This window comes from Teleopsis dalmanni, chromosome 2 (assembly GCF_002237135.1).
Source record: "Teleopsis dalmanni isolate 2A chromosome 2, ASM223713v2, whole genome shotgun sequence".
Lineage (NCBI taxonomy): Eukaryota > Metazoa > Arthropoda > Insecta > Diptera > Diopsidae > Teleopsis > Teleopsis dalmanni.
Window position 1 is genome coordinate 17,669,173 of NC_051847.1, and position 21,784 is coordinate 17,690,956.

The following is a 21,784-nucleotide window of genomic DNA, read 5'->3' on the forward strand; positions in this document are numbered from 1 at the left end:
TTTTGATAAGATGCGAAGTAGTTAATGATTTAAAAGAAATTCTACTGGCTTCAAGTGAAGAAGAATTTTTTAACTTTATTTATGGTTTTTTATTTTCAATGAAAAAAATTTAATATAACTAAAAATTTTTTTAAAGTTTTTAAAAAGGCAAAGGTTTCTTTGCTTTGAAAAAATTCAGGTCTATAGGAAGTTCTTCTTCTTCGTTTAGTTTTTTGAGCTTTATAAGCGGCTTAAATGAAGGCATGGTTTATGGTTTATTCATTTTTTTATGTGTTTTATATCGTTATTCTTTCGATTCATCAGTTTTCATAATTCTTGATTTTGTCAATAAATTATTCGGGACGCATTTATTAATATGAGTTTCCTGTTTTGATTCTGTTTCGGTAGTCGTCACTAAGGATTTCAATTTATATATTAAGGATTCTATATTCTTATCTAAAATTGTAGTATTATTTCTGATTTTGCTGTTAGTTCGCTACATATCTTGCAGTTCTACGAATTTGAGGTGCGTTTTTGAAACCCGACTGCATAAGGGTTTTCTCTGCATGTGAAATACTTTGCCTATTACATGTAAAGTGTGAAGAATTGCTGGTGTGTCTATGAGTCTTTATCTTTGCAATATCGATCTTTTACTCTACTTGCACTGATTATCGCTATAGCTGATTCAATTTTGACTACTTATGCTGGTCAGACAGTGACAGTAAAACAATAACAATATCAGGATTTATAATCCATGAGACTTGTGTTGTGTCTTCAGATAACTGAAAGTATACTAAATAGAACTCACATAATCAAACTAATTAAACTATAAGCAAAGGAATTCATCGATGATCAAAATTAAAAAGCGTTACCTGTCTTCCTTATCATAAATAGAAGATGAACATAATAACACTAATAGCTTTCAATGCATTTGACTTAATATGAAATACATATGGATTTCTTCTCTAAGATAGATATGTAATGTATTTTTAATCCATTTCAACTATGTATACACATGTACATATATATTATATTTTCTTTATTTGTAAAATATAATCGTTTCCAAGACTTCATTAAAGATAATGTTTCATAAAAAGGGTTCAACAAGTGTTAAGTTTATAATGAGCAAACTCAGCTACGCAAATATTAAAAATCTGTAATTTCATACTCCAGATTAAATTTTTAACCCTTTAAAAAGCGATAAGATTACAGTGAAAACATCGGTTGAGGAGTCCAAATTGATTTCTAGTCTATAATCAAGTTAAACAAAACTAATTAAATCAAAATTTGTGTTGAAAATTTATGGAAGATTTTTGCTCTTTTCGCTGTTAAGTAAATATGATTAAGTAAACGGAAGACAGAGATTTATGATGGGGGTGTGCCAGTGTTATTGAATGGACTGCCAAATGACTAGCAAAAGTAATGGAATTTTAACCCCAAAATTTATTAATGATTTGCTCAAGGCTGGACAAAATGAAAAAGTTCATACATCAAAATTCTCTGGAAAGGGGTGTGCAGTTGTAACCGAATCATTCAGCCTTGCAACCCCAAAATTATGGGTGTTTGAGTGTGACGAGCCAAGTGATTAATGCAAAAGTTTGAAATGTTGAAATATTAAATTTTAAAGTTCTCAGTAAATAAGTTTATTCCAAAATTTTCTATTTGACGTAATGCTGTCAGTTCACTTTGTTAAAGAAATTAATTATTTTTTTGTGGATACTGATAGAGATGGATTGAAAGTACAAAATTGTTATACTTTACGTTTGTGATATTTTCCTTTAATGTTTTATCACTTGTAAAATTTGCTGTTTTTTCTATTCAAATGCGCTATGATACGGAAACAAAATAGACACAACCAAACGGATGAAGCTGTCAATGAAGTTCATTTCCTTTCATTTGGCTTTGTTTCTCTATGCCAAAACTCCTTTCGTAAAAATTCAGTGAAATTCCATTTGTGAATTGCAAAAGTTTTGTGCGGAAAAATCAAATAATCACGTCACGTTTTTAAACGAAATATTCGCATCCAAACTGATGGAATATTTTCTAACGAAAAGTGAGTAGAACTGAAACAAGAGTAGGGAATGCGAGTAGTAGAAACATTTTAAAATGAAGTTTTTACGAACAATATCCGACAACGAAGATGAATTTGTTGGATTATCCTTGGAAACATGTCAGCATGCTGAACAGATACAGATAAATTAAATTGGGAAATATGTTTCATGTTGAGTGCTATAAATTCGGTTAGGTGTTTTGATTGGAAGTAAACAGTACAATAGATAAGTATGGATGATATAAATTATATATCTTAATTTTTGTAAGAACTGCTTTTTAAAGTATACGGATCTTCAGAAAGCAACACTTAAGGCGTTCCAAATAATATTTTTTATTTCTTTATATATATCCTATATCTTCTTGTATCAATACAGAAAAATTCATAGATTAATATATTTCCATAATGAATCAGCAGTCGAAAAAGTATATTAGGGGCAATAAAATAAATCGTGTAATTTTTATTAACTAAATTCGATATAAATGCCAGTTCCAGACTTATTCGAAACAGAAACGAGTTACATTCTAAGTAACTTAGAAATCGATTTTTTCCTTAAAACTCTTTGTGAATTCTAAAAATTCTCTGCATTTAAATGAACATAGCGGACTTTTATCAGCTATGTGATATCTGATGTTACTCCGTTAATGGATCAATTCAATGAATGTATTCAAATGTATCAATGAATGTAGGTGAAGTCTAGTAATTCCAATAGAAAGTTATTTTACGCCTTTTGTTTTGTCAAAAATTTATGCTATTTCAATTTTGTGTCAGAAACATTCTTTATAAAAATATATTTGCATTTTTTTATATTCCAGTAGCTAGACTATGACAAATTAATTTCTATTTTGGTTTACTAAACCTATATGGCTACACTTCATCGTACTCGTATGCTACTAATTTGAATTAAGTTATACTTGCTTGAGTTCTGAGTTCAGTGGATTCGATGGGAACAAACTACTTAACAAACTTATAAGATAGGTAATAGGGATTGTCTTCAAAGGGGATTGAAATAATTATGCAGTAAATTAACTATTAAGCCGAATCCACAGTTCCAAACATCAATAAAAACTATTCAATCCAGTGAGTTCATTACTAACAACAAAAATACTGTTGCATTCTTGAATGAAGGTTATTCTTAAGACACAGATATAGTCTTACCAAACTAACTGTGGGTCGCGAAAATATTCAAAGTATTTTACAAGGGCAGATAAAATATTAAATTTAGTTTTCATGAGCTAATACAAATATTTTCCCTTAAATAAATGACTAAAGTGAAAGAGGTGGGATAAATCATAGACCCCATATTCTTAGGGGTCTCAACCGCATATTATGTTAAGCATAAAAAGTGAAGATAATGTTGGTATATATGAATGTTTGGGTACAAGGACTTCTATATATATTTTAGCTGAATATATATATAATTATATTTTTATAAATATTTTACTGAAAAGTCTTCAGTAGTTTTAAAGATTTTTGTTTGGAGATGTTAAATTCGATTATAATTAGAGACGTTACTCCAATTGTAGGAAGGGGCATCCCAAATATGTTCATGCCTATATGTTAGGTTTGCTAATATATAATATTAAGTAATGAATTTTTTTCAATAGGAATAATATATAAATAGTACATAATATATAAATTCCATGACAACAATTTTAACATTTGTAGCATTACAATTATGTCGTTATGACTGTCTATAAAATTTGTATTGCTATGGATATTAGTGATATCTTACAAACGTATTGCTGCTTATTTAGAAAATGTTTACATATGTTCCGAAAATATATAAGTTTGGCAGATTCCAGCACGTATCTGGTAAGTTTTTGCTGCTCCCTTTATTGACATGCAGTATGCAGTGCAAATATGATCACGTATCGTCCCAGTCGGGATGTAGCAAAACAACTTGTTTTTCTGGATACTTTTACTTTGGATTGCAGTGCAAGGAGACGAAATTCATACACGAACATGTAACACTTGGTAAATATTTTTCTTCCAAAAAAAAAAAAAAAATGTTGAATAGAAAGAAGTTTATATTATGATATTGAAAAAAAATAAAAAGCGAAAGTGAATTAAATATCGATGACTATTAACGAAAGCGAGATGTTAAAATAAAATAAATGAAATATTTCATAAAATTGAATTAATGAAAAAATATGGTATTGGTTTCCGATATCATACTTAAGAAATTTGTGGTATTGACTCGATTGTGTATGAAATTAATTATAAAGAGATAAATATTATCATCAAAAGATTATTCCTCAGATATTTCAGTAGAAATTATTATTAGATTTTAAGTGTATATGTTATTTGTGAAAATTTGTTCACAAATGGTGCCGATTATTCGGATCAAAATTTCTTAAGCTCTGAGGTTCATTTTTCGTTTGGTTGAAATGTCAGTAACCAAAATTGACACAATTAACAGTGTTGAAAAGTAGTAGTTTTTTCTAAACATTATACCTTCTGCTCAAAAAGTATTCGGATTTTGTTGTTTCTTAACTACTCCTTAAGTATAGACCTTTTCAAAAATTTTTCTTTTGTTATGTTGGTACACCCTTTCTTGTCACATGGTACAAATTTGAGCGCTATCTGTCAATTAGTTTGTTTACAGCAGCTGTTAATGTGAGACTACCTCAAGTGCATTTAGCGATTTTTACTATGGAAAATTCTTGTTGTACGCGATTTTTTGACTAAACACGGCACCACTGTCATAGCTCAGGCACCATATTCGTCAGATCTGGCGCCGTGCGACTTTTTCCTGTTCCCGAAATTCAAATTGACCCTTCGTGGTAAGCGTTTTGAGTCGATTGAATCGGTAAAAGAGAACGGGCTTACGAAATATGTATGAAAGATTGGGTTAAGCATTGGCATATGTGTATCGCTTCAGAAGGAGTATATATTGAAGGAGATAAAATAAAGTTGGAATAAAATTTAAATTTGTATGTTTTTTTTACAAAATCCAACTTTTTGAGCAGAAGGTAGCTTCATGGAACTGTCGATTAAAGACGTGAACTCTTCCAAAAACTTATATCTGATATTCCGAACATATTACAATGGCACTAGTCAATGCTTTTTAGGTGAAAGTGAAAATTGGAAAAAAATTCATATAAATCCTTTGCGTGTATTTTTCCAGCAAATATTTACATAATATTCAATTTCGAATTATTAATAAGGAATACATTTTTTATTGGAATATGTACCCCAAATCACTTCTGTCAAATATATGCAAATTTTTCACATATATTTCAACTCAATTGATTGAGAGTCCTTAAATTTTATGTTTTGCATAAATTTGACTGATTTTGTGAAACCTCACAAAACGTGACTCAATTATTTCATATATTTCGCATAAATGCCTTCCAGAAGGAGGAAGAAATTGGGAAATTCTATTTAGAATTTATGAGAAAAACAATAAAATTAAATTGTTTTCACATAAGTTTTGCATGGAAAATAATGAACTCATATTCACAAGTGTGACAACAATAAATTCTCAAAATAAAATCTCAGAAACAGAAAAATCCTTTGAAAAACAAGGATGCAGCAGACAGACGCGGCATCTACGAAGGAACTGTCAATTGCAGAATATTTTTAAGTTTATACGATGGCTTAAGTGCCGCATTCAGATTTTTCGACTTTATTGGAAGCTACGTTTTTGGTGTGTATCTTCAGTTTCACATGTAAAGAAAACTTTTTCTAAAGCTGATTATTTTAAATTTATCAATATTTAAACAAAATGTATTGAAATTCATTTTGTTATAAGTATTCTTTTATAAACTTAGAGTGAATATTTTAATAATGGAGTGTGGGGAGAACATCATATTCTATAACTTTTCATTAATTTTGTTAGTGTTTATATACTGTAGAAATTAATGAAATTTAAAATACTGGTGCACATAGTTCTCTTTTGTAAGGAGCAAATCCAATTCTCTGCAATTCATGAAACTCATAAACTTTCTACTTTCTTTTGAAACAATAAAAAAGGAGTAAGTAACTCATGAACGCCCACTTCGATTTCCATTTCAATTGCACTGCTTTTATATGTTATTTTTATTATTACTTTTTTGTTGCCTTCATTTCGTCATTTTTTATAGTCCTTTGTACAGTACTCCGGGATAATACGATTCCACGTTAAGTCACTGTAATGTGCCTCTACACCGGATGCTACGCCATATGTGGCTTTTTTATTTATGAGTGCTCGGCGGAAGTAGCGCTTCGAAAGTAATCATCATAATAAGAAATCATTGTTAAGCACAACTGACGACAATGCTTGGCGAAGGGCGGGTACTAGAGCTCGCATAAAGGACTTGCATATACCATTTTACAAGTATGTGAATATGGAAATGCGGTGTTTCGCCATAAAAGTTACTTATGTGGTGGGTAGCTGAGGATGTTAACGTTTTTTCTTGCTATTGTATTTACCAATTCAATTGAGTTAACAATTCAAATAGCAGAAGTTTAATCGAAGTTACTTTTATCGCTAATAGGAATCAAGTTAAAAGGAAAAATTATACTTTTCTTATGCATTAAAACTTAAAGAGTACCTTGATTAAATCAACATAATGGCAAATTACTTGATGCAAGTAAAGTTTTCATTATAATATAGATTACTGTATGGGTAATCTGTATCTATTTATTTATATAATTTTAAGTTTTATAAAATACGAGTATTAACTAAAGTTAATGTGTCTCATTAAGTTCGATAAATATATATATTGAGTATTATAATATATTTTATTATAAGTTTTTGTGTCTGAATATGGAGATGTAGGATGTACATACAAGCCCACTTCCTATAGGCCCACTTCTAGTAGGCTTATATGGTTTCCCAGGTACTTAAAATATTTTGAATCGTTGTTTAAAATTTCACGTTTGCCTCGCTCTCACTCAGCTTAAGTTTTACTATACACGAGTTGGATAACCTGCTCAATGGAGCTTTATTTTTATAACTATATCTGTTTTAAATTGGTTCACAGAATCTTCATTCTTCAAACACAACACACAGTGTTACAATTGTCCGTTATGCTTTTTCGCGAACCCCAAGATGTAAAGGTACTTTCACTAAGCACTAAAGTTTTGAATTCATATAACACGTGGGTTGAAAAGTTCCGAAGCTGAATTATAAAAACACATTTTTTGGCAAAATTCGATTTCATTTTCAATATGGTTCCCTTCAAGATCAAAACAATCATTTTATCGCTTCTCTAACATTTCGGCACCTCTCTCGCAGAAAAATTTATCTTTGGTTGGACAAATGTCGTTTTCCTTGGGCCATTTTAGTAGTGGCTGGGGCCAAACCTGACGAATCTGGTAGATGTGGCAGCAATTTTAATTGTAGTTCGCGCAATTTCGGCATTGTAACCAAAGATCAACAGAGTACTGTTGATGAAGTAGTACTCTGCTTTTTTATTTAGGGTGGTAGTTTTGGGATCTTTTCGTTTAAATCCACCAATACCTGTATATAATTTTCGCTATTGATGATTTCTGCTATATCGTTGAATATCAAAAATAACGATTCTTATACTATACGTATCCAAAGTGTTGGTAAGACAATTGTCTTGTATATCAGTAACCCGGACGTAACGGGGACATTTCTGAATTTAATAAGCCTTGACAGAAGAACACCGCATGCTTCTTCATGCATGTATTTTATCAACTGATTTAATTCTTTCAAGATTGTTGAAAGATATGAAAAGATACAGAAACAATTTCATAAAAGTGTATAAATTATGAAATAAATAAAAAAATAAATACATTTTAAATTTTATTTGTATTTCAAAAATGCTGACAGCAAAATATATCTATGCAAATATGTATATATATATGTATATATATATATAATATATGTATACACTTATATATAAATATATATATACTTATTTATATACAAAAATTTATGAAGCGACTTGTGAATTATAATGATGCCATGTGATTCGTTAACATGTCCTATAAACGACAGCGTCAAATAATCCGTCACTAAAAACTGTGGTCTATTATTTTCAGTTCTGCATACATTGTACATAAATAATAAATTAAAATAAATTAAAGTAAATAATAAAATAAATGTAGTTCAAAAAACTCATAAAGTTAATAAATTCCTCGATAAGAAGTACTCGATAAGAAAATGTAGATTGTCTAATTTCTAGTACAAGAAATATTTTCTGAAATGAAGTATAAAAGCAGAATCTGTAGCAAATGCAACCGTAACGGGTAGTACTAAGAGACAGCAACATTTTAAGAAATGTCAATCCCAGTACCGATTGCACAATGTTCTACACAAAGTGTTGGAACAATGAACTTCCAAGTATCAACTTTAATACAGACAATACTAGCAGCTCAGTGCTTAGTATTGCCTGCAGAAATCTGGCCACCAGATCATGCTGAATACGCATTGTTGAATGGCTTCGATGATTATGATTTTATTGTAATCGGCGCCGGATCAGCGGGCTCAGTACTTTCTAGTCGGTTAACAGAGAATCCTGATTATAAAGTGTTAGTGTTGGAAGCTGGCGATAATCCACCCCAGGAAACAGAGGTAGATTTTTAGAACTGTGTTTCTTTTTTGTGAAAATTCAGAAATGTTTAATTTCAGGCTCCACCTTATATGTTAACCGCTGCGAAAACACAATATACTTATAATTATATAACCGAACCAAACAGAGATGCTTGCTGGGCATTTGAAAACAGAAAGTGTACTTTTTATCGTGGTAAAATGCTTGGGGGCACTGGCTCCACAGATGCCATGCTTTATGTACGTGGTAACCAGCAGGATTTCGATAGTTGGTTAGCGGATGGTAATATTGGCTGGGGTTGGAATGATGTATTACCTTATTTCGAAAAGTCTGTACGTCCGGTTGGAAATGAAACACATCCAGAAGGATATGTTACACTATCTCAATTTGAACCTTTTGATGACGATATAAGACAAATTCTTCAAGGTGCAGTTACTGAACTCGGTTTGCCATTATTTAGAGAATTTAATGAAAACAGCGAAGTTGGTTACACAGACTTGTATGGTACAATAGAAAACGGGCATCGAATGGGCAGTGGTAAGGGTCATTTAAGCAGAGTTGGGAAACGTGACAATCTACATGTTATGAAAAATACAAAAGTAACTAAATTGAATTTTGACAATAGCGGCAGGACAGTGGAATCAGTATCTGTGCTAATAAATGGAAAACAGAAGAAGACTGTGAGCGCGAAAGTAGAATATATTCTTTCTGCTGGCGCCTTTGAGTCACCAAAACTTTTGTTAAAATCTGGAGTGGGTCCTAAATTAGATCTAGAAGAACTAAGCATACCAGTCATACATGATTTACCTGTAGGTGAAAATCTACAAGACCATGTTTCTATTCCTATTTTTTTCCAAATACAGAAATATACTGCCACACCCAAATCGGAAAAAGAACAGTTGGATAGTATTTATAACTATGTAATTCATTCAAAAGGGCCATTAGGCAGTCCTGGCTTAACATCGTTCACAGGTTTCATTAATACTGATAATAATAATCCTAGTCCATTTCCCACTAATAATATTCATCACGTAATATTCAGGCGCCATGATTATAATCGTTTAAATGGTTTTCTCAAAGGGATGTCTTTTGGAGAAGTGGCCTCTGCGCATTTGCTAAAAGCGCTCAAAACTTCACATATAATGATGGCACTTATTGTACTTTCACATCCAAAATCGTTGGGCCAGGTGAAATTACGTAGTGCAAAGCATGAAGATGATCCACAAATAATTACACATTTTTTAGAGGACGAAGATGATATAAAACCAATTTTACAAGGTATTGAACATCACATTAGTATGGAACAAACAACTGCTTTTATTGATAATGATGTGCGTATTATGCATATTCCAATAGAGGAATGCGATAAGTCTAGATTTAAGACAGATTGGTATTGGCGTTGTTATATAAAATATTTCAGTACCACAATTAACGATTCTTCAGGTACAGTGAAAATGGGTGACGAGAACGATTTAACTGCTTGTGTTGACCCACGTTTACGATTACTTGGAGTTAAAAACTTGCGAGTTGCGGATGCTTCCATAATGCCTAAGATCACTAGTGCAAATACAAATGCAGCCACTATAATGATTGCGGAACGTGCTGCAGATTTTATTTTAGAGGATAGATGCAAGATGTGTACAATTGCATTTTAAATAATTATTGCAGTTTAAGAGATAAATATATATATATATATAGTGCTATAAATATTTGATATGTAAAATAAATGAAATAAATTAAAAAAAATTTTTTTTCAAAAGATTTAAATTATCTGAACAAAATGAAACATAAATTATGATTAGTAAAAATATTTATTTTGTGTCGACAATATAGTTTTGTTTGATTAAAAATGTAGTTTGACATATTAAAGGCATTTTCTCTCGAGGACCGTATCGGAACCTTTGAGTTCACAAGCTTGTTTACAGTCTGAAGGGTAGTTGTGATGAATTCATCTGCAATTCGATATTGGTTATCATATCAAAATTATGGCACTCTGAATGGCCTCATATATGTCCAGAAATAATTATACGTATTGGACTGTAAAAAATAAAGAGAAATCAGAATTTCTTTAAACGAAATCCGAAAAGGGTTCATCAAAGAGTATGAACTTAAAAATGTTGTTCAGGGTTAAAGGCTTTTTTTTCTAAAAGGTGGTCACCTATCCGAAGGATTAGATTAATTTTTTTTGTCATAAGATTTTTCGCAAAATAAAGTATTACTTTTTTTTGGATTAGTGATTTTTAAAAAACACGGCATTACTTGACAATATATACTCGCAACTATTATATATTTGCAATGATATATTGAATATGGCTTCAAATATTTAGAAATTAAACATAACATATACCGGATAATCATAATACTTATATCAATAAGTCTAATAGCCTAAATCCTAATTACAATCATATGTTACAATAGCACGTTCTAACTCCACATCGAACGCATCGGGTATCAAGATAAGTCCCAGTGAATTTATAATACAGATATTTTCTTGAAAACATAGCTACTTCTATAACTCAGAACATTGACATAGGTATTATATTTTAGTAGAAAATGGAGCCATATGTGAGAATAGAGAGATCACAGGCGATATTTATACAGAACGCTTTCCAAGCATATACTTGATTCCATAATAAAAAATATAATAAATGTGATATATAATTAATAATAATTCCCTTTTTTTTTTTAATTCCCATATAGTGACTCAATTATATATAAATAAATAAAATAAATAAAACTAAAAAAGTAATATTCTTTAGTTTTATCACTTTCTAACATCTTTCAAAAGTATCTATCAATTTCATAAAGGTTACAGCGATCGTTCAAGATTTTTAAATTTGCTATTTTAAAATAGATATCGAAAACAAATATTTGTTAGAACATAATGATAGTTCCAGAATTTCCTATTTAGAAATCTTAATCAAAGTTAGTACTCTATATCGCAGTTGTATCTAGGCATTTAATTTAATTAATCCTAAGTAGTCTAGGTATTTTATATTATTACTTTCAAGACACCGCGACATTGACATAGTTAAGCGCATAAAAATTCAGCGGCTACGCTGGCTTGGTCATGTCGTGCGAATGGAAGAAAGTGCTCCGGCTAGAAAGGTATTTGATTCGATACCCGCAGGTGGAAAACGCGGTAGAGGACGTCCGCATCTTCGGTGGAAGGACCAGGTGACCAATGATTTGGGGGCGGTCGGTACTACCAACTGGCGTCAGAAGGCAACTAATCGGGCTGACTGGCGGAGGCTACTCGACGCGGCCAAGGACGACACACGTCTGTAATGGCCAACTAAGTAAGTAAGTAAGTACTTTCAAGACACATATAGATAGACAAACACTCACATATACACAAATTTATAAACTGGCAGAGGGTTTTTTTTTAATTTCGTAGTTCCTATCAAAAATACATGCTCGTGCGCCTTGCAGGGCATCTATTGTCTTCTTTATTTATTCTGATGCAGATAATTTGACAAGATAACATTCTTAATATTTTAAAAAATTTGCAATGCGGGCTGAAAAACAAATAGTTCAAAAAACTCACTTAGCCAATAAATTTCTCAAAAATTATACCAAACATATAGCTTTGATAAGATGCCATTATTTGTTTTAATTGTCTAGTTCTGAGTACAAAAAATTTTTTTTGAAGAACAGTATAAAAACAGTACTTCAAATAAACACAAATCCAGCGGATATTACTTGAAGACAGACGTGATTAGAAAAATGTTAGGCACAATGTCACAATGTCCTGCAAGAAGCGTTGGAGCAATAAACTCTCAAGTAACAGCATTGATACAGACAATACTAGCCGCTCAGTGCATGATATCGCCAACAGAAACCTGGCCACCAGATTATGCACAAAATGCGTTGCTGAATGACATTGATGATTTTGATTTTATTGTAATTGGTGCTGGATCGGCGGGGTCAGTAATTCCTAGTCGGTTGACAGAAAATCCTGAATACAAAGTGTTAGTACTGGAAGCTGGTGATGATCCACCACAGGAATCAGAGGTATTTAACGTTAACATAAATTTCTATAATAAATATAATCTAATCGTTTTAGGCCGCATCCACTATGTTCACGATGACTCAAACAAGATATACTTATGATTTTTACACGGAGCCAAGTAAAATATCTTGCTTGGCATTTGAAGGAGGACGATGTTATATACCGCGTGGCAAAATGCTTGGCGGCACTGGTTCACTGAATGGTATGTTGTATGTACGGGGTCATCAACAGGATTTTGATGATTGGGTAACGGACGGTAGTATTGGTTGGGGCTGGGATGATGTATTGCCATATTTTGAGAAGTCTGTGCGACCAGTTGGAAATGAAACACATCCAGAAGGTTATGTTGCAATAAATCTATTCGAATCTTTTGATGAAGATATAAAATACATTGTTCAAGATGCTGCTGCTGAAGTTGGTGTGCCTTCATTTAGAGAGTTTATTGAAAACAGCGAAGTTGGTTACACAGATTTGTATGGTACAATCGAAAACGGGCGTCGTATGGGCAGTGGTAAAGGTCACTTGAGCAGAGTTGGGAAACGTCCAAATCTACGTGTTATAAAAAATGCACGCGTTACGAAACTGAATTTTGATAAAAATAGTAAAGCAGTGAAGTCAGTATCGTTTGAAGTAAGTGAAAAATACAAGTTCAGCTTGAGCGCTAAAAAAGAATATATTCTTTCTGCTGGCGCCATTGGCTCTCCAGCACTTTTGATATTATCTGGAGTGGGTCCTAAATTAGATCTAGAAGAACTAAGAATACCAGTCATACATGATTTACCTGTAGGTAAAAACTTACAGGATCATGTCACTGTTCCAATTTTTTTCCAAATACAAGAAGATTTTGCAATGCCTATAACGGAAAATGAAAATATAGACAATATCTACAACTACATAATTCATTCAAGAGGACCATTAGGTAGCCAGGGTTTAACGTCACTTACAGGTTTTGTTGATCCTGAATTTACCGGTCCGTTTCCGAAATTTGAAACTCATCATTTGCTATTTAAGCGACAAGATAAAGGCGGCTTAAAAATATTTCTTAAAGGAATGTCTTTCAAAAATGACTTAATTCAGTATTTATTTAGTAAGATCGAAACTTCACATATAATGGTAGTGCTCACAGCACTTGCACATCCAAAATCGGTTGGGCAAGTAAAATTAAACAGTACAGATTTTCGTGATAATCCGTTAATCTACACAAATTATTTGGAGCATGATGACGATGTAAAAACATTATTACAAGCAATGATGCACCATGACAGAATGGAGCAAACATATGCATTTCTAATTAATGATGTACGTATGATGCATATTCCAATAAGAGAATGCGATCAATACCAGTATAAGACGGATCGATATTGGCGGTGCTATTTTAAGTATTTCAGTACAACTTTACACCACCTTTCAGGTACAGTGAAAATGGGGGATAAGAATGATTTAAATACTTGTGTTGATACACGTTTACGATTACTTGGAGTTAAAAATCTACGAGTTGCGGATGCTTCTATAATGCCTAAGATTCCTAGTGCAAATACAAATGCAGCCACTATAATGATTGCGGAAAGAGCTGCAGATTTTATTAAGGAAGATTATAGTAAAATACATATCATTTAAGTTAACACTCCGAATAATATGTAAGAAATAATTATTATATATTTATTAAAAAAAAAATTGAAATTAAAAATTTTTTACAATTTAAATATTTTTGTATGTAATATCGTATACATAAATTTATTTAATATAAATAATATAAAATAAATAACGCCTCTACAAAAGAATAGTATTAAAATTTAAGAATTTTAAATAAAAATGTAATTAATTAATTCAATTATAATATAACACATTAAGTGGATTTGTCAAAGAACTTTCACAGAAAATTAACAAAAAACACCAAGTTCAAAGATATAAGTCAAGTACGGCTTTGGCTCAGTTGGCTAATGAACACTGACTCTTAGCTGCAAATTGGGCAGGTCAAAAGTTCAATCCTTGGTACTTGGAGTCTCAAAAAATTATTTACGAATAATTAAATATAGAAAATAGTTCTCTCTGGTATTGATAATATTCGAAACAGCTGTATGGTCAGCCAAAAATTCAATTCATTAATAATATAATAAAATTTTATTGTTGTGATTTAATATTATTCGAAATAACTATTATTATTTATTAAAGATTTAGTTCAAAAATAATTTAAGTTCATTTATGCGAAAAGTTTTAGATATATATTAAAACATATTAACAAATTTACAATTGTGTTAAAATTTGTTACAACTTTTTAAATATAATATATATATAGTTTTATAGAGCATTAAAAGATATAGTATTCTTATAAATAATACAAAATGAGATGGAGCTGAATTCTTGGTGAACAATCGATACGTAGGTAGTTTAATAGAAACTAGCATCTGAAAGAGTACGATTATCAGGTGTTCTGAATTTTATTGGTAACGCTGAATGTAATTGAAAATCGTAGAGCTCTGTATAATTTCATCTCCGTAATTTTTCTATAATCTACCTATCAATTAATTTTTTTTATATATCTAGTATATATCTAGCGACATCTGAATAAGATTAAAAAGTTTGTTTAACAGCTTTTGAATAGGTCGCATTCAAATTCTATTTTGCCCTGTTGCTTCTCAAAACGAGTTAAAGCTAACAGAAGTGACTTATAGTTGGATTCGGTTTTATATATATAAATTTGCGATTTATTATAGACTCTCTTGTTAAAAATATAGTTTATTGAACTATAAATAAAGTAAAAAAATTTACGAAAAGTTCGGAAAAGATAGTAATAATTTTAATATCAGAGTTTCTGATTAATATTAGACAAAATAATATTCTATTTAAGTATATAAAATAAAAAACTCCTTTGTTGGAATAAAAAATTGAAAGATTTTAAGATACAGTTAAGTTTCGAACATATGAAGAATATATGTACTTGATAGGGTATCTATTATCTTGAGCAATTTGTTATATGTACATATTTTAGCAAGATAATAGATTTTATTTCTGGAGAAGTGTATCACGCGAAATAAAAATATTTTATTTAAAAATTTTGATGTACAATAAATATCTCAAAAAATAAACCAAACATTTAATATTGACTCGATAAGATGCTAGCGTTTGTTTTAATTCTCTAGTTCTAAAAATAAAAACCATTTTTGGGAATGCAGTATAAAAACAGAAATCTAATTGAACACAAGTCCAACGAGTGTTGCATAGAGTGAATAACATTTGGAAAAATGTTGGATACATTATCCAATGCACAGTGCCCTGGTCGCAGCGTTGGAGTTTTTGACTCTTTTGCATTTAGGCTTATACAGGCAGTTCTAGCAGCGCAATGCGCTTTGTCGCCTCCAGAATTTTGGCCTCCAGATTATGGTGATCAAGCAATTTTACATGGCTTGGATAAATATGATTTTGTTGTTATTGGTGCGGGATCAGGAGGTTCAGTAGTACCAAGTCGTTTAACAGAAAATCCTAACTGGAAAGTGTTAGTGCTTGAGGAAGGCGGTGATCCCCCCCAAGAATCAGAGGTATTTTCCAAAATTAGTTGTTGCTTATTTAGTTGTAAAAACGTTTTTATTCTTAGGCACCACCATTTATGTTCACCATGGCTCAAACCAATTACTCAAATAATTATTATGCTGAACCAAGTGAGGTGGCATGCTGGGCACTTAAAAATCGACAGTGTTATATGCTTACTGGCAAAATGATTGGTGGTACCGGTTCTATGAATGGCATGATATATATTCGTGGTAACAGTCATGATTACGATGGTTGGTTGGAAGATGGTAATGATGGCTGGGGTTGGGAGGATGTATTACCTTATTTTGAGAAATCTGTGCGACCAGTTGGAAACGACACTCATCCACAAGGTTATGTCGCACTGAATCATTATGCGTCTTTTGATGAGGACATAAAACGTATTATTCGAAGAGCTGCGGACGAACTCAAAATTCCGATAGTTCGGGAATTTATTGAAAACAGTGAAGTAGGTTATACAGATGTGTATGGCACTGTATTAAATGGCCATCGTATGGGCAGTGGAAAGGGTCATTTGGGTAAAGTTTCAAAACGTCCAAATCTGCATGTCATGAAAAATACTAAAGTTACAAAATTGAATTTCGAAAAAAATGGAAAGAGGGTAAAATCGATATCCCTTCTATTGCGTGGAAAATATTGGTTCACCGTGAGAGCAAAAAAAGAATATGTGCTTTCTGCTGGCACCATTAATTCAGGTAATCTTTTGTTATTATCTGGTGTGGGTCCTAAATTAGATCTGCAGGAATTAAAAATACCAGTCATACATGATTTACCTGTAGGTAAAAATCTACAAGATCACGTAGGTGTGCCACTTTTTTACGCTATACAGAAAGGTACTGCAATGCCAATAACAGAGCAGCAAAAACTAGATAATATTTATAATTATCTGTTTCACTCCAATGGACCTTTAAGCAGTTTGGGTTTAACAGCTACAACTGGTTTTATCGATACTAAAAATCGTGGAACAACTACACCAACTATTGAAATGCACCAATTGTTTTTCAGATGTCAGGATCACGACGGCTTGAGAATATTTCTAGAAGGAATGTCTTATAATGATGAGGTATCACGGAATTTACATAATGTGATCAAAACTGCACATGTAATGGTGGTGCTGACATCAATTGCTCATCCAAAATCGGTTGGGCAACTTAAGTTGCGTAGTAGAAACTTTCAAGACCATCCAATTATTATCGCAAATCTTTTAAAAATCGATGACGATATTGAAACATTTGTACGATCTAGAATTCACCACGACAGAATGGAACGAACAAATGCATTTGTTGAAAATGAGGTCAATCTATTACACATTCCCATAAAGGAGTGTGATAGATACGAGTTTAAGACAGAACGCTATTGGCGATGTTATACAAAGTATTTTAGTACAGCACTCTATCACCTTGTTGGTACAGTAAAAATGGGTGGTAAGAATGATAAAACCGCTTGCGTTAATACACGTTTGCAATTGCTTGGTGTTGACAACTTGCGTTTAGCCGATGCTTCCATAATGCCCAAAATCCCTACTGCGAATACAAATGCACCAACTATAATGATTGCTGAACGTGCTGCAGATTTTATTAAGCAAAGATGGAGCAGAATGAATGTACTTTAAAATTTTCTGTATAGATAAAAAATATTGTTTGTATATATTGAATGAATAAATAAAATAAAATGAATTAAAATAAAATAATATATATATTTTGTTATCTAGATAAAGATAAGATAAAGATAAAGATGAGATCTTCTTTAAAAAATAAAATAATAAAACTAAATAATTTTATAACAACTGTTATCGGTGAGCCCTTTTAGGACTTCACATTTAAATATTTCTATATTGCCAAAATGACTTATATATATATATATATATATATATAGATATGGAGTGATTGCAATTTAAATAATGCGTTTATCTTTAAAGCTACATTTAAATGATGATAAAAATAAAATGCTTAAATTAATTTTTTACTTTGATATCTTTTAGTGGGTGTATCTGTATTTTCACCTAAATAATATAACACTTTGTCAAATTTATACCATCAGTCAAATTCTATATTTAATATGGGAAAATATTTCAGATAATAATATTTTTGATAGATTTACTTTTAACAAATTTAATTTGTTAAACATACATAAAGACGGTGATAAGGTATAGGTATATATTAAAGTAAATAAAATAATTTTTTTAAAAGCGATTTAATACATATATATGTACATAAAAAAGAATTCAAATATTAACAATGTATTCTTTTTAAGTTAAAATAATTTTTAATAAATTTACAAAAATAGATATGTATTATATATTAATTTAATTAAAATATTTGTAAAGCATTTTTTCTTATGGGAATTTCGACAAATAAAAATAATAAAAAATAATAAAAATACTAAATAAAATAATAAATAAAAATAAAAAAATAATAAAAAATAATTTTAAAATTCATTAAGATGAACCGTTTATATTCACGTATTTGATTTACACTACCAAGCGGCAGGGTTTTTAAAAAAATTCGACCAAAAAAAAACTGTATTACGAGTCCTCAAAAACAGTTGATTCGAAAACAGTCCTCATAAACAGATTTGGTTCATCAAATATCTATTTGTTTCATGACTAAAATTTTGTTCTTGCAAAAAACTAAAAATAAGAAGAAAATAGGTTTTTTATAATTTTTTGATCTTTCATTTTTAGCATATGAATACCTTATTGTTTTCGATCGTTTCCCGCCATCTGTAGTTAATTTTTGAAGCAATTCAGTGACTGGTTTTAAAATTTTTTGCTACTCAATATTTGTAGTAATTGTAATTGAAATAATGATAAATATTAGGACAGACTTCTATCATTATCTTTAACAACAAAATATATATGCCGCTTTTTGTACCTCCAAAACGGTTTATTGGATGTGATAGACTGAACTATTTAATGTTAATAGTAAAGACTGTTTTGTTTATTTACATTAGAAACATAGCAAAATACACGCGGAAGCCTTATCGAATAAAGGTAATCTATTGCATATATACATGCATAATATTTCAAAGGATTGAAATCAATGGTAGTGAGGCTCCTAAGACGGTTCTTCAAATCAGGATATGGTATGTCCACTCGTATTGTATGTTTTAAGGTGCATATTAAAAATTTAAAACTATTTAATTCATGTTTCACTTGTAATGTGACAGTGAGGAGTAATCATTTGTAATCATATCTTGTTGAAATTGCATGGAATATACGTACTTTTTAACCTTGTCAATTTCAACTAATATTCTAATAATATTCTTTTCATTTGATTCAGGTAATTTTAAAGAAGTCATATCAGCTGCAGAACTGTTAAGTATAGATATAGTTTTCAGTGGTATATACCTTGTTGAGGTGAGATTAAAAATACAGCTTTCTCCTTTTCTCTTGGTTTACTTGGGTGGCTAAATGAAATTGACATGCAAAATAGAGTCAGGAAGGGATGAAGGTATGCTGCTTGAGTTGTCTGAAAATGTTAAAACTATTGACCTTCAAAACACTGCATACATAGCAACATTATTGTAAGGCAATGTTATGTCACTCTTCAATTAATTACGGGCCATTAAAGAAATTGTGTTCTAAGTAAAAATTATTTTTGGGGTTTTTACAGTCAGTTATAGTCAGTCGAGTAAAATTGAGCTTCTTATCTAATGCACTTTTAAAAATCGAAAATAACTACGCTTTACTCAAAATCAAATTCGGACAATAACAAGTTACAATCTTTCTCTTCATATCTTCTATACCCTATGTCAATAATCGAAGACTTCCTTTAAAATGTACTTGTAGTAAAAATAGTAAACTTCAATTTAGACGATAAAAATCTTTAATAAAAAGAAACTCCAAAATTTTGGAAGCTTATGTGTGGTTTTGCCACGTACACAATTTTTATACAAAGAAATTGACAATTTTTAGTAAACTTTCTAAGTTTCTTTCTCTGCAATAGAATCAAGCAGGATGCTTTCTATGCAGGAAGCTTAGAAATATTTTACTACTACAACTTCCACTTACCGCACTATCTGCTCTACCCTCGACGAATACCTTAGTTACAAGTTTGTTAAAATAACTATTTGCAGTCATGAAGCACGGATTCATGCTGGCACTGCCAAATAAAATAAAAAGGCACTGAATGATCCAAAGGATACAGGCTCTGCTAAGAACGTCTGACTAATCCGTAAGTAAGGTGTTGCTTTTTGTTGTTGTTGTTGTTGTTGTTGGTTCTATTTATGTTAGCTAAGCAATAGCTTGGCATGTGAAACGGAAGGAAACCATGATAATCGCATATGTACTAAGCATATTTTCGGCTCTACGAAGGATGCGAAATAATTGCGCAAAGGAAATGAGAATTGCATAAATCTGAGAAAATGTGCAAAAAGGTTTCGTGATATCATAAAAAAGGATAATAAAATCTGAATTTCAATATGGTTTTTAAGATTTGCCGCTAAAGATTAAAACATACAATTTACTTGAAGGTATTATGTTAGGTTTTATCATCTTTACATTTTTTGATAATTTAATAAGAAATATTTTTTAAAAAAAATATATTTAAAATTTTTTTTTTTTGGATTAAAAGCGACGTTAAGCAGCTTAGCAATTTTCATTTTGATTTTTTTTTATATTTTTATTGTTTGTAGTTAAAAATTTGACCTTAAATTTTTGGAACTTATGCTGACACTGTTGCTTAGTAATTGCCAATGGCATTGCATTGCTATGCCAAAGCTACCCCTGGTAATCGCTTCTAGTTACCCTTAAACGCACATTTAAGATAAATGATCGCCTTCCTTTTACTTTGGCTTTTATTTTAGATTTTTATTATTTTCCTTATATTTGAAGTCACAAAAAGTTTGGTCACGTTCGCGCTATTTGGCACGTCAAGTGGTATGCAAGTGGGTTGGTTCGTTCATTGGTTTCTCGGAGGGAGTATCTTGTGTTTGGCTTATTGTTGCTGCTACTGCTACTGCTACTGCTATGTTACTATTTGGATACCTTGTTGTTTACCTTCTTATTACGTATTTTAAATTCAAGACGTACGCTAGCTTAAGCGTTTTAGAAATCTATTTTTCAAAAATAGCGCGTCGTCATGGAAAGGGAAAGTATAAGTACGACCATCAAAAATGCGACAGTCCTCGTATGCTTAGTTGCAGTCTGCATGACACTGGTACCAAATGGTGTGGAATAGATTCATTTAAAATGGAACGTGTTTACCCTCCTCATTGTTGCTCGACTGGCACATATGGTTTTTAGCGAAATTGTGAAATGTTGATTGTTAAGAATGCATTTAATGAAAAGATACGAGCTTCTCCTCCAAGGCGCAGGTGAACGTATTTTGTTTGTGACAAAGACAAATTGAATATTTTCGGAATTTTATGTATGATTTGTGCTTTAATAAACTGCAGATATATGCTGTAGATGACATAAACTCTTTAATTTTTACATTCTTGTTAAAATGGTTTTTTTATGAACTGTAATTTGGAAAAAATTTACACCAACAGTTTTAAAATTATATTCTTTTATCTTAAAGTACATATATTTTAAACTTTATGTTACTAGGAGTCCAAATAGAATAGACCAGCGAATAGTCGTGATGTGTAGTATCCCACACTAATAATAGATTACTAGACTTATAGTATTCTCCTATCATAAACTGTTTAGTTTTGTTATATAACCTTTACATTTTACAAAATGTAATC

General features: G+C 31.1%; 3 protein-coding genes across 3 annotated transcripts; all 3 read left to right on the plus strand.

Moving 5' to 3' along the window:
- Positions 1-8,219: 8,219 nt before the first annotated feature.
- On the plus strand, positions 8,220-10,240 carry LOC119684437 (glucose dehydrogenase [FAD, quinone]-like). Its single transcript, XM_038098478.1, has 2 exons — positions 8,220-8,558; positions 8,616-10,240. Exons 1-2 carry the CDS (start codon positions 8,265-8,267, stop codon positions 10,188-10,190), a joined length of 1,869 nt encoding a protein of 622 aa, XP_037954406.1. The 5' UTR covers positions 8,220-8,264; the 3' UTR covers positions 10,191-10,240.
- Positions 10,241-12,211: 1,971 nt separating this feature from the next.
- LOC119684438 (glucose dehydrogenase [FAD, quinone]-like) lies at positions 12,212-14,171 on the plus strand. Its single transcript, XM_038098479.1, has 2 exons — positions 12,212-12,549; positions 12,602-14,171. Exons 1-2 carry the CDS (start codon positions 12,262-12,264, stop codon positions 14,162-14,164), a joined length of 1,851 nt encoding a protein of 616 aa, XP_037954407.1. The 5' UTR covers positions 12,212-12,261; the 3' UTR covers positions 14,165-14,171.
- Positions 14,172-15,734: 1,563 nt separating this feature from the next.
- On the plus strand, positions 15,735-17,742 carry LOC119684439 (glucose dehydrogenase [FAD, quinone]-like). Its single transcript, XM_038098481.1, has 2 exons — positions 15,735-16,083; positions 16,140-17,742. The coding sequence occupies exons 1-2, from the start codon at positions 15,790-15,792 to the stop codon at positions 17,703-17,705; spliced, it is 1,860 nt and encodes a 619-aa protein (XP_037954409.1). The 5' UTR covers positions 15,735-15,789; the 3' UTR covers positions 17,706-17,742.
- Positions 17,743-21,784: the final 4,042 nt, after the last annotated feature.